General features: G+C 33.0%; 1 protein-coding gene across 1 annotated transcript in view; it reads right to left on the reverse strand.

Annotated features, from left to right (window-relative positions):
- Positions 1–2,513: 2,513 nt before the first annotated feature.
- Positions 2,514–14,124, reverse strand: part of LOC133193478 (centrosomal protein of 78 kDa-like) — a 45,315-nt gene continuing 33,704 nt past the window's right edge. The window contains exons 8-14 of the mRNA XM_061329443.1: positions 12,346–12,410; positions 11,562–11,663; positions 9,711–9,853; positions 9,215–9,416; positions 6,612–6,689; positions 5,989–6,140; positions 2,514–4,413 (exon numbers count right to left, since the gene is read on the reverse strand). Of these exons, the coding sequence (XP_061185427.1) occupies positions 3,462–4,413; positions 5,989–6,140; positions 6,612–6,689; positions 9,215–9,416; positions 9,711–9,853; positions 11,562–11,663; positions 12,346–12,410 (1,694 nt within the window). The 3' untranslated portion in view covers positions 2,514–3,461. The remainder of the gene's footprint in view (positions 4,414–5,988; positions 6,141–6,611; positions 6,690–9,214; positions 9,417–9,710; positions 9,854–11,561; positions 11,664–12,345; positions 12,411–14,124) is intronic.

Raw genomic sequence — 14,124 nt, forward strand, 5'->3', positions numbered from 1 at the left:
GATTTATTTCAGCTAATTGTTTCTTCATAATGTCAAAATGTCTAGATTTCATGGTGTCAACTTCAGCTCTGAGGCTTTTTACAAGTTCGTCAATCATTCTGTGCCATTCATCTCCATGTACCCCTATTGCTGCGGAGAGATCTCCATATTCCTTTTCAAGCTGGTTCATTCTGTTTTGTACATCATAGGCTATGTCCTGATAGGTTGGGTAAATGCTCATCTTAATTTCTTCACTTTCTCTCTCAATTTCCCTTTTCACAGAGTTGTAAAATGTCAGTATTTGACAAATGTTATGACCTGAATGCATTTTAGAGGCAATGCAAGCCTTGCAAATAGGAACATCACATTGGTTACAGTACATATCACATCGTTCTTTGACATGAGAGGTACATCTAGGGTAAAGAGGAATTGATTTTCGATATTTGAATTGAACAATTTCATGTTTTTTTCTAGATTTATCAGACATTGAGTGTTCTCCTACACAGGCCTTACACAGATTGACAAGGCATGTTTCACAGTGCATCTGTACCACTGCAGTCTTACACAGGTCACATCGCATCACATCCTGGGTATTAGTGCTGGGATGCATTGCCATATCAAATCTAAAATTCATGAATTCAAGATATATACAAATCTAGAAAAGTCTTTTACGACAGGATTATATTATGATTAGCTTTTAGACTGCTGCATACTGATTTTATTATATTCATATACATATTTATTTAAGAAATAAGGTATCATTTTAAAAGTTTTATCGGGATGTAAATATGGGTTGGTCATGTGATCAAATCTCATAAAGCCCAAAGGGCTTTATGGTAGATTTGATCACATGCTAACCCGTATTTACATCCCGATAAAACTTTTAAAATGATACCTTATTTCTTATTTTTACACTTGTGACTGATTTATTACAAATAGTTAGGTACTAAAGTTTTGAACCCATAAATGATTTATTTTTTTCGAAACTCAACAGTTGAACACGTTGATCACTTATGACGTCACTATGAAATTACGTAGATCGTTTATGACTTAACAATCAATTTATGGTCACATGACAAACTTAAGCTTGTTTTACACAAGTGTAAAAACACCTTGTTCAAATAGTGTTATATAAGGAAAAACATTTGCAAATGTAAAATATTTTCAAATAAAAATAAATAAGAGTAGTTTAAATTGATTTTTTTTTTTGGCGACAGGTAAACAAATAATGTTTTACTGGATTCATACTCATATTAATATTTCAGTTAAATGTAAGAATTTCTGTTTTTTAAAAAACAAGCCCAAAGCTATTAAAATCGTCAAACTAAAAATTCCATGGTTCAATTGAAATTATTTTTCTTGTTGCGCAATGCAATGTCGAGAATTATAACCTGTTACTTTTGAATGCATTATATCTAACATCCTTAAAAGCTTACAAAAAATGCATTACCCTTAGAACTTTCAAGTATTGTTTAACAACGTGAACAAATATTCACAAACTTGATGTGTGTGAAGTAATTTCCTTTTGATTCAGTCGTTTTGTTGTTGTTGTTGTGGGTTATAACTTCCTCGTTTACCTGCATAGTTACCTGAGGGTCAAGTGTCTTTTTTCTAGCGTGCGACGGAAAAGGGCGAGGTGATCCGATTGGGTCAAGTGATTTAGGAGTTGTCCTCCTTGACATGTCCCATACTTAATATTTATATGTTTTAAAAATTTTCATATGGTATACATTAATTTCATTTAATTTACTATAAGTTTTTCTTAATTTTAATTTGTAAATATTCTAATTTTTTTGTTTACAAGTAATGAGGTCGAAGCAACAACATACCTGGCTAATTCTTACTCCTTAGAAATACTGTTTCTTTTTTGTAATTTTTAATTATATTTAGATTTATTTACAGCCTGCTGGCACAGGACAATCATTAGTCTTAGGCAAATTAAGCGAGTCTATTTTAACATCTTAACAAAAAAATAACAACATTCTAGTCTCAATTTGGTCAGATTAGCAATCTGTATATTTCTGGCTTGATCATGAATCAATGTTGTATCTACAAAATTGTTTGGGGCAGGAGCAGGCCCTTAGAACAAGAAGGGGGGGGCACTTTTTCTGAGTATAGTATTTTGCTCCCCCCCCCCCACTTTTTGTTGCCGTAAGTCTAGCACAGGCAAATTCCAGTTCATTAGATTGGTTTTTTTTGGCTTGTCAGATTATATTGGGAAGGTCCCACCCCGCCAGTACTCTTTGGTCAGTTGGGTTTTCTTATTTTGGCTTGTCAGATTTTTTTTTTTTTTTGAACATGCCCCCTTTTGAAACAACTGCTATAGACCTGAGAAGGAAACATGCACATGCCTGCAAGTTATAATTACAAGGGAATAAAAGTACTCCTCAATGTGTTGATATATTCATTCATCTAATCTTTACCTCATCTATATTCCATTTAATATATACCCCTCTTTCACAACTGTGTGAGCATCCTAGGCACCTACCATAGGTCCCTACAGTAACATATATTGACGATTAAAAGAATCTTGGTTCAAATCTTTTATTGCATAACATATCTACAATAAGCTACAGCTTGAATCAGAGTAAATGCAAGGAAAATTGCAGTGAATAAATTAATGAAAATAAATAGGAAGGAATAAATAGATACATAATAAAAAGCCTTGATGGGTTACATAGTCAGAAGTTACACAGATCTTCAAAAGCAGGCAAGATTTGTATCAAAGCCATCACTATAACAAACAAAGATAGATTCTTGTTACAAAGCAAATAAACTCTTACAATCTACATTCTTAGCTACAAAAAAGTAACAAAGAAATTGAAATTACTTTCAAAATACAAATCATTTATACATTTACTTTGTTTGTTTGTTTGTTTTAAAGAATTGACGGATCATACAAGTATGAATAATGTCTAGAAGTAATACAAAAAAAAAGAAATAAAAAAAATTAATGGAGCTGTCTCCCATCATTAGCTTCATTCCATTTTGGCTTCATTAAAATCTGCTACATAATCATTCAATTTCACATTTTGGGTTCAATAACAAAACTACAGAAATGATCAATAAGTTACCAGTACGTGTACTTCAAAATATCTACATTGTACAAGGGCTGTAACACAGGAGAAACTATTATTTGGCTGTACGACATATTTTTCTGTACCACTGAGTTTTTTTTCCTCTCTACTTGGCAGCAAAGCATCATCATTCATAAAAAATATACATAATAGCATTGGGAAGAAACTATTCTCTACAATTCACAGAAAAACTTCTCTTTTCTTTATGGCATTACATCAGGTTAAAAATTTTGTATTAAACCATAATACGTGTATCATTATGAGTTACGCTATGCAAGGACTTCACATGAGAATCATTTATTCTGTGCTTAGTCCAGTACTCTGTTAGTACAGTCTAAAAACTTATCACACCTTCATTCTAGCTCTCAGTTAGTTCTCAATTAGTGGTAAGTGAGATGCTCCCAATTAAAAGTCTTCATTGTCACTATCAATAAACTCAGGGGAGGGTGAGGCCCCACTTTCTAACATATTCAGGTCTTGTACAAGTTCCCCTCTCTCACTGATATAAGACTGTTCAAAGCTTTCCATGCTATAGTTATAATCACTCATCTTGGACTTGTGCTCTGGTGACTCTTTCTCACTCTGAATGTCTCGCTTTGACCGAACTTTGCTCTCATCATCACTAAGTTTTCTGCCTCGAGGTTGAGGCTTCGGTCGACTGGGTAACTCGGATACCTCGGTCTCACTGGTCTCAAAGTCTGGCAGGTCCTGCAGGATTTCCTCTCGTAATCCATGAGAATAGTCCTCAGAAAACAAATCAGATTTATTATCTTTCCTGATGTCTCCTTGTTTTTTTCCATTTTTAACTGGTTCCTTTTCTTCCTTTGGAGAAACTCGTCCTTTGGTTGAGAAGTCCATTTTCTCTGATTGACTGAGGTCTTTTGCTGGTAAGATGTCTGCCACAGTGGAATTGTCTGGTCTAACGTGAGAAAACATGCCGCTCGTCTCATGTAAGATTCTCTCGTAGAGGTCATCCTTTCTCATTGGTCCTCGATCATAACTGCTGTCCTGGTACTCGCCCTCCATTGTGGGATCCACATTCCTCATGTATTTCTCCTCATCAATGAAGGACCCGTCATGGAAATCCCGAAACTTCTTGTCAAATGCAGACAAGTTTGCATCATTATCTCCCCCCTTGGGACCCGTGGTAGAGCTGCCCACCCTACCTACAGCTGATATGTCTCCAAAGTATGAGGTCTTCATTGTGGGTTTGGTGGGTCTGACAGGGATCTTGGAGGGGCTGGAGGTGAAGAGGGGTTTATTTGACCTCTGACTTGTCTGTTTGGCCTGAGCCAGGCCTTGAGAGAATGGGGATTCCTTCTGATCCAAGCCTGCCATGGTGATCAGCTGTCCCAGCCTTAAAAAAGAGAAATAATTATCATTCAGAAAAATTCTTTCAGTAGTTTCAGTTTTTCTCTAGTCCTGATTTTTTTTTGTCTGTTTATTTTTTTACAGCATGTGTTATACGAGGGTTGTCCAATAAAATGCTGGACAAAGCATTTTTCTAAAAAAATAATGGGCGCTGAAATTTTCAGCAAATATTTATTCATTAAATTTAAGTGCATCTTGATTTTTTTGATAAAATATAGACAAAAATTAAGATTTTATTATGCTTGAATGTTTGGTACGGTCCTATGGCGCACGATCAAAAAACCAGGGTTTCATTAGCAAATACACAAGTTTTATTTTGAAATAAAAGTATTAAATAGATAAGGTTGGGATAAAATTATCCATTTTTTAATCCACTATCTATTATTTTGTCTTTTGAATATCAAGGCCATTGCTTAATTTTTGGCAGTTTCCCGAGCATTTGAATTGGGAAAGTGGTAAACGCAACACACAAAAAATGGCGACGTTTGGTGACGTTACGGCACACCGGAGAGCAGTTCAGTTTGATTTAGATTAGTAATGACGCCCTAAGAAACTTTAAATGACTTCAGAAGAAAAAAATATCACTAGATCTTTAGTATACAAGTGAAATGGGAGTTTTCTAAGCAGAAGCTCTTTGATCGGGTCACAGGGTAGAACAAAAATATGGACAAACAGATAATGGCAATAGCAAAGGACGCTGTCACTGTAGACCGTCAATATAAGATAGCCTATTTAGTTGAATGATAGTGAGAGTACTGTCCATAACTTACTAATAAATCTTCAGAAGGTCCCATGTGTGTGCGAGATTGGTTCCTCGACTGTTTATGGAGGAATATAGGTAAATCAAGTATAAGAATCAATGAAATTTCCAAATTTAAGTGGGGCTTATCCAACTTTTATTTAGCAAAGAGCAAATGTGATGCTGCTTTAGTCACTTTGACATTATCATCCATGCGCTGTAAGGCGATACCACACATAACATAAAGTCTCACATTTTGTTTATTTGAGCAGATATCTATTTGAAATTTGATATGTATATTGATGAAAAATGTACTAATAAAGTAGTGAAAGTTTTAGAACGCAGTGACGATTACTTTTCAATCTAGACAACTTGTCCACGATTTTGCCGGACAACCCAGGTACATTTTTGTTTAATTATTAAATTCATTGCAAGATACTCTATATTCTATTCTTTTCACCAAAACTTTATTTCTGTGCTACTTCACATATTTATCTCAACCAAAAGAAAAAAAAACTCAAAAATAATAAAAAGAACAAATTTTACTACAAATATATACTATGAAGGGGCAAAAAAAACAAAAAAAAACATTACATATATTATTATAACATCCAAGATGAATTTTAATTGCTGATGGACTAAGAATATTTCTGTCTTATCTTTTTCACCATTTATCAAAACTTTTACAATTAAAGAGCATAGTCTGCTCTGGGAAAGTTCAATGTTTATCAGAATCATTTTTTGACACATTTAAAAATTTTAACCATCATCGCCTCCTATGTTAACACTATTCTGATCCTGTTTTTGAGTTTTGACACTTACCCTGCTTCCCTTAACAGATCCAGAAACTGGTGAAATTGTTTGAAGGATGCCTCAATACTATCTAGGACCTTATCATCATCCAGCACACTGCCGGACACTTGACCTTTCTGTCTTAGTACTTCATCTCTTAGTCGCTTGTTCTCCAGGGTCAACTACAAAACATTTACATACAAAAATGATATCCAACCCTCTACAGAGGAGACCTGTTACATATATAGTATTAATGCAGTTCAAAGTTATTTTTAAAGTTAAAATTTGATTGTTCTAAACAATATGAAATTTGATACATTACAGTTGAACTTCATTATCTCGAACACTGATATCTCGAATACCATGGATATGTCGAAGTGATTTGCATGTCCCAACTTTTTATTCTTTAAGTATTTTACACTTGATATCTGGAATCCTCGGATATCTCAAAGTTTTTTCTAATCCCTTTGAGTTCGAGATAACAAGGTTTGACTGTAGGTCAGTTTTCAGGAAAGTTTTTAACTGTCTTAATAAAAATTAAAAAATTCATTCTGCATATGAATTCATAAGAAATGGTTTTCATTATATCAGGAGGTCTATCATAATAAGGTATTATAATAAGGCCTCCAATGTTGTTTTTATATAACACTGACCTCTACGACCCTTTTGTCTGCACGTGCTCGAGCAAGCTTTTCCTGCTGCATCTTCCTCTTTACTTGGATAAGTTCAATCTACAAATAGACATAATATTTACTTTTACATTTATAACACTTGTATATTTACAATCTCTAAATATTGTAGTAATCCCTTTTTGTCTTCCTTCTGTATTTGGTCAATCTTTGTTCATGTGCCGTAGTAGAATGATTTGGGGACTTTACATGACCAATAAATGGTTCAATTATTGATTTTGGTGCATTTCTTTTTAGAAATATTATCCCAGTTGAAATGCCAGTTTCTTAATAAATTGATGAAGGAAATCCTTTGTCTGAGAATTACACTGACATACCCCTAGAAACCTTGAAGATTTAAAAAACTGAATAAATCTTTTCACCCTAATTATGGTCCTTGCATAAAATCTGCCTAATATCTGTTTTATTGCAGAGGCATTAAGTAACTCTTCATTTGAGTGAAATTTCAGAGGCAAAATTGTTATGCCTCATATTTTCCTATATTGATATCTTATTTTGATTCTTTACAATTCAAATTAGTCTATATATTGTATATCTCATTAAAAATGAAGCACAAGCTATTTCAATTTTTTTATCGACATAAATTCCATAATGAATTGTTGTAAAAGTATGGCATTCTATCATCCAAACATGTCAAACTTAGATTTGAACACCAGTCTTACAGGAAAAGAAGTATTTGTCAATTGCTTGAATATCACAATTTATTGAAAGTCTTTCAGTGTGGCAGATTATAATTGTCAAATAACGTAGTGTCTTTTCAACATCTTATTCTGAGTGTGCTGTGCATTTAGGTAGTAAATTCTATATTTTGTTCTCTAGAAGAACTTTAATTTATAAGTGTAGACATAAATAAAGGGTTTTATTGATTTTGCATATTAGTGAAAATATAGGTTGTACATGAACTCAAAAGATATATTAAATTACACAATTATTCAAGCATAAAATTTAGAAAGCATTAAAATTGGTTTGTGTGGCTTAAATTAGTGATAAAATATGGAAGAAATACACCAAAAGCAGGATAGACAGATCTGTTGGATATTGAATGAATCAAACAATTGTATGTGAAATTTAAATTACCTGGATCCGGTTGCACGAACGTTAGTTAAATTTAACTGGCCGTTAACTTTGCGTTAACGTGACATTAAATTTAACGGCGAGTTAAACCGGTTGCACAAAAGTTAACTTACAATTAAAGCCTAATTAATTTTGTGATTTAACTAACAGATTTAACTGAGGTTACCTAGGTACATTAAATATTTAATTAAGCATTAAAATCAAAATCGCGGACTTGTTATCATTTCAAAACTTGTTTGCATGGAAGGAAGAACTTATACAGAGATGATAGAAATGTCTGACTAGAGCAACATGCAAATTTATTCCCGATTTCGATTTAGGCAAGATTGTATTATACATGTATATATTGCGGATATATGTTGCGATAAATATCACAAATCTTAATCTTAATTAATTAATCTGCAAAGAACAACAAGACGAAATCATTCCATATGAGTGGAGATGTAGGTACTTTTTTTTATCTGATTATGCATACAATAAATGTTATTATATTTTATCAAAATGATCATCATTTTAAAAAAATCTTAACCTCAGACAAGTTACTGAAAAACTTAAGGCATGTAAAACGAGGAGGGGGGGTTGTTCCTGTCACTTTTTAAGAGATTTTTTTTTTAAAATTATTTTCAATTTCTCTCCCAAAAATCAATGCCTAATGTTAAAACTTAATACTGAATACATACTTTGTAATTGCATTGTTTACACTGCATGTAAAATGACTATCTTTCAACGTAAGAATTCATATTTGAAGTAATTATCTTTAATAATACATTAAATATATTTTACCAATATAATATTAATATTTATCCCATGTTTACCCCTTTATCCCGTGGATATGACTCATTGGATAATTTTTTCATAATCCACAGTTAAGTGCAGTTGTGACGTCACAATGGTTTTTGTGTTAGAGTAATGAAGTAAAATTAAAGTGGAGTCCTATATAAAACAGTGTAAAACATTGGTTGTGAAGTATTAAACATGGGATAAAAAGAATCTCCCATGAATTGTAGTTGGATATGACTTTTATCCAACTCGTTGTGTGTTTTTATCCCCTCGCCAAGGCTCAGGGATAAAAAACACACAACTTGTTGGATAAAAATCATATCCAACTACAAATCATGGGAGATCCTATATTTAAAGTACATGTAAATAACCTTAGCAAATTTAAAATATTTATGAATTGACATCATTTTGATTATGACGTCAGAAATATTTCACCATAGGTAAGGGAAATGCGCGTGTAGAACGATTTTAACAGATAGTTAACTATAAGACATCAATTAAATGTGAGTTAGCTAATTTATTTTTAATAGACTTTCGAACAACAAATTTTTAACTGACAGTTATGTAACTCGTTGTTAAAAATTTAACAGTTAGTTACGACACTAACTGGAAGTTAATTTAACTAACGTTCGTGCAACCGGATCCTGTTGATTTAACCACAAGTTCATTACTACCATTGCATCATTAATCAGACAACTATATTTTGACTCTACCTGTAGTTCTTTGACATTTGCGACTCCTGTGTCGAGATTACTATCGTCTAGTTTGAGTCTCTCAAGTTCCCGGAGTGTGTCCAGCTCCTCATCCTCAGCGTTGATGAGGATAGACTGGGTGTGGTCGGGGGAGGAGGTGGGGGATGCCTCACTGTTCTCAAACAAACTGGCCTTACCAGGGATGTGTTCAGGGGGGAATCCCCTACAATCAACAGCAATTGTACTTAATTTTTTTCTGCATATAATATGTGTCCTCCAATTTGTATAAAAAATTCTTGAAAATATTCATACCACCTGCTTTGCCTTTTGTACATATTCAGGAAATTATCAAAGAGATTTTGATGTTCTTTACTTATGTTTGCTGAAGGTTTAGAAGAAGTTGCATGTTAAACACCCAAACATCATGGTATAAATAGAGAGCATGCAGGGAATAAAAGATATGTAGGAAAGCTTTATCATTAGAGGTGTACCCTAATATCTGTATCCACCCTAATACCTGTATCTATTGGCCCTTGCTGCTGTCCTCCAAGGCATTCCAGGTCCAGACTTCACACCCTCAGAGCTGATTGGCTGAATCTTGTGTGTGACCCCAAGTGAACTTGCCGACTTGGTTCTTCTTCTCTGAGCACCAGCTGACACCTGAGAAGTCAGAGCAATATTTAGAACTTAATGTAACAATAACTGCCATGGGACAATCATTATCATTAGATGTAATATCCTGCATTATTGATTCATAAATGGATGTGACAGTAACATCAGAGAGAAACAAAATACCAGCAGGAGACGTAATGATGGAAGCCTCCTAAAACAGATATTGATCAGATGTTGGAATTAGAGCAGTGGCTTGTGGGAGAATAACTTGCTTTGTTATTTAAGACGACGGTCATCAACATGACAAAAACTCGGGAGATTACCGCCTCAACTCGAGTGACAAACAGAATTTGTAAGAAAAGGCATCAGAGCTTGATTTGTTTGTCCTGAGCTGAAGGGTTAAAAAGCTGTGAATACGTAATCAAAGTAAACACCATGTACAGGGATGAAGAACGTTCATTTGTTTATGCAATCATCAAGACTCTCCCCCTCAGAAATACTGATTCTGATCTGTACAGTAAAATCATAAATAAGTATATGCAAGTACTGTCTTTTCTATTGTATTATATATTATTAGTCTGAATTATATAATAAACACTAACAATAAAACTTACACAGGTGTATTTCAGACACTGAAATAAACTTTGTTCTAATTTTTTGTTCAAGATTTGTGGCAGAAACACACTGACAGTTTTTTTTTGGTAGTAATATTTTTCTATCTTCAATGGTGGTTTACTTAGTTGTGGTTACTTACTCAGACAGTGGCTTATAAGTAACTTACCCTGATGTTGGTTTACTCAGTTACTGTAACTTACACAGACAGTGGCTTATAAGTAACTTACCCTGATGTTGGTTAACTAAATTACTGTTACTTACACAGACAGTGGTTTATAAGTAACTTATCCTGATGGTGGTTAACTAAATTACTGTTACTTACACAGACAGTGGTTTATAAGTAACTTACCCTGATGGTGGTTAACTAAATTACTGTTACTTAGACAGACAGTGGTTTATAAGTAACTTACCCTGATGGTGGTTAACTAAATTACTGTTACTTACACAGACAGTGGTTTATAAGTAACTTACCCTAATGGTGGTTAACTAAATTACTGTTACTTACACAGACAGTGGTTTATAAGTAACTTACCCTGATGGTGGTTAACTAAATTACTGTTACTTACACAGACAGTGGTTTATAAGTAACTTACCCTAACTGTGGTTTACTTAGTTACTGTTACTTACTCAGACAGTGGTTTATAAGTAACTTACCCTAATGGTGGTTTACTCAGTTACTGTTACTTACTCAGAGAGTGGTTTATAAGTAACTTACCCTGATGATAGTTTACTTAGTTACTGTAACTTACTCAGAAAGTGGTATATAAGTAACTTACCCTAATGGTAGATTACTCAGTTACTGTTACTTACTCAGACAGTGGTTTATAAGTAATGTACCCTAATTGTAGTTTACTTAGTTACTGTTACTTACTCAGACAGTTGTTTGTAAGTAACCTACCCTAATGGTGATTTACTCAGTTACTGTTACTTACACAGACAGTGGTTGATAAGTAACTTACCTGATGGTGGTTTACTAAGTTACTGTTACTTACACAAACAGTGGTTTAAAAGTAATTTACCCTAATGGTTGTTTACTCAGTTACTGTTACTTACATAGACAGTGGTTTATAAGTAACTTACCCTAATGGTGGTTTACTCAGTTACTGTTACTTACTCACAGAGTGGCTTATAAGTAACTTACCCTGATGGTGGTTTTTCGACCAAAGCTGCTATTCAGTGTTTTTGTTCTTCTCTTTTTCTTTTTACCACTGTCTAAGGCTTCCTCTGCTTTGATCCACTTATACTGAAATCAATATAGTGAATCAGCCACCTTAACACTCACTTATTATCAATTTTCTTTCATAAATCACTGACAATATTTTATTTTGTGTAGTTTTTATTTTTATTGTATTATGGCTATAACAAAAATTCAAGTAAATGTACATGCAATACTTTTGGCAAACTTTAAGACCATAGTACTTAGAAATTCATAGATTGAATGTATTCCTCATTTTCTTTAATATTGAAAATAGTTAATTGTTCAATGTACAGAAAATGCATTATTGTTTTTTTCCTTCTTTTTGTCATTGCAAGATTTTCTTTCATCTTAGTTATTCAATAATAGATGGATAGAGGAGAGGGTAACACTATGAATTTCATTATGGTATACCCTTTTCAAAATGAAATGTGTAAAATATTTCAGAATTCCTCTAAACATCAAGTTGTATATTACTTATTATTGTTTTTGTTGCTTTTTTTTTTACACTAAAAGTGTGATTATTTTGTTTGAGCTTTGTTTCCTTTTTCTCCTTCCTCTCTCATGGGTTTGACTGATTAGACATAAACTGTAGAATTTATTTTGTATGAATTAACTTCAGTTTAGTAAGACATTATAAACACCACATGATTAATATACACATGGCAAATTGAAATCAAACTGATCATCAGTGAGTTCCATTCACATCATTATAACCTTGACCTCTCACCTCTGTATCCTGACCATTACAGTTGATCATCAGTTGTTCCATGATGGAGTGAACCACATCTCGATCTGAAATGATTTGTATTATTTTATTCTGAGAGTAGGTGTTTTCGTTTTCTAATTTAGAATAGAAGTTATTTATTTTCACAAATATTGAATATTTTTCTCATTCTCTGGTCAGTCTACTGAAATATTCATCATCACAGCCATTAAAAGCCAAGATTGAGAAATGTTCAAATGAAGAAAGATACATACATTATAAATAATTTATTATTTAGTTTTTATTTCACTAAGACATGCATATACAGAGAACAGGGATTTGTCAGACCTATATTTTCTCCCAATAAAATACACCCACCATATTCTTCTCAGAGCTTGAAATATTTTATTGAATAATGGTTGCATTAAAAAGAATTTTTATCGTGTTTGTAGGATGGTAATTGCAATGTTGGCTTGAGTTATTAGTTACTGTTATTTATAATAGTATCTATAAGTGCAATAAAAAATTATTTTCTTGAAAAGGTAGTAAAATACTGATATTGTTTTTCTTTGGCTAATTACAATTTATTTTAGCCACTAGCAAATTAAACAATCAGAATTCAACATCTTTGTTTTTTTTTTAAATGTTGAAATTGTTTTTCACCAGTTAGATTTTGGACTATAAGCACTTATTGCCCACCACTCTCCCAAAAAGAATTAGAAAAGAATGCAATGCTTTAATTGCATTCATTCCATCTAAATTAAGAAACACATTCTGCAAAATTCCGATTTTTCCCAGCTTTCTCGAATTAGGAACTTACCATTCGTTGTGAGATGAATAGTTTGTTTACAATTAAGTTGAATCAGACATTGATTCTTTGGGGGTGAACTGTAATTGTGAACCTGTAATGCACAACACTTATCTAATTGTCTCCTCAGAAATCCACTGTCACAAGATTGGTTCTCACATTGTCAATCAGTGTAATTTGTATGACAAAGTCAGAAGATACCTCCAAGAATTTAACACTAATCATTCTCAGAGACCCATTCCCTTACAGAAATTTTTGATTAGTGACTTATAAGTGATTTATTCTTTTACTTGTAAGTTTTTATTCTGGACTTATACTTCACTGATACATTTAACTTATAAGTGACTCATTAGGATTTTATATGCAAATGAAGTGCTTGACCTATAAGAAACTTATAAGTCAAGTATTAGCCCTTCATACTTTATTAAGTACAAGTCATTTATAAGTCACTTATAAGTGAAGTACAGCACTGTCTTTAAGATTTTGTTTTAGAACAGAACTTCCAATCATGCAGAGATTGCACTTTAGTTCAAAGAGTCAAGTTAACATTATACGAAAAAAAAATTGTCTCATATGACATTCTTTGATGATGCAAACTTTATATATTTTTTCAGTTCACAGACAAAAATAGAAATTTCTATTTCTATATTCCTATGTAATTTCTGTATTTTTTGGTATTTTGTGTATTTTTTTTTTTTTTGTATTCTTTTTTTAGACCTGTCAAGGAATTTTTTACTTTTGTGCTTGGTAGTGCCCCCAAACTGAAAATGTTTCTTTTTTCCCTCCCCCCAAAACTGAAATTGCTTCCTATCCACTGCATGATATTTGTTCTCACACTGTCAATCAGTGGATTTGTATAACATCATCAGAGGATACCTCCAAGAATTCATGTTCAACACTGATTGTCATCTCAGAAATCCGCTGTCACAAGATTGGTTCTCAGATCATCCATCAGTGTAATTTGTATGACACAGTCAGAAGATACCGTTAGGACT

The sequence above is a fragment of the Saccostrea echinata genome, unplaced genomic scaffold (genome assembly GCF_033153115.1).
Source record: "Saccostrea echinata isolate AGI-Se365-2 ecotype Australia unplaced genomic scaffold, CSIRO_AGI_Sech_v1 ptg000027l, whole genome shotgun sequence".
NCBI classification, from domain to species: domain Eukaryota; kingdom Metazoa; phylum Mollusca; class Bivalvia; order Ostreida; family Ostreidae; genus Saccostrea; species Saccostrea echinata.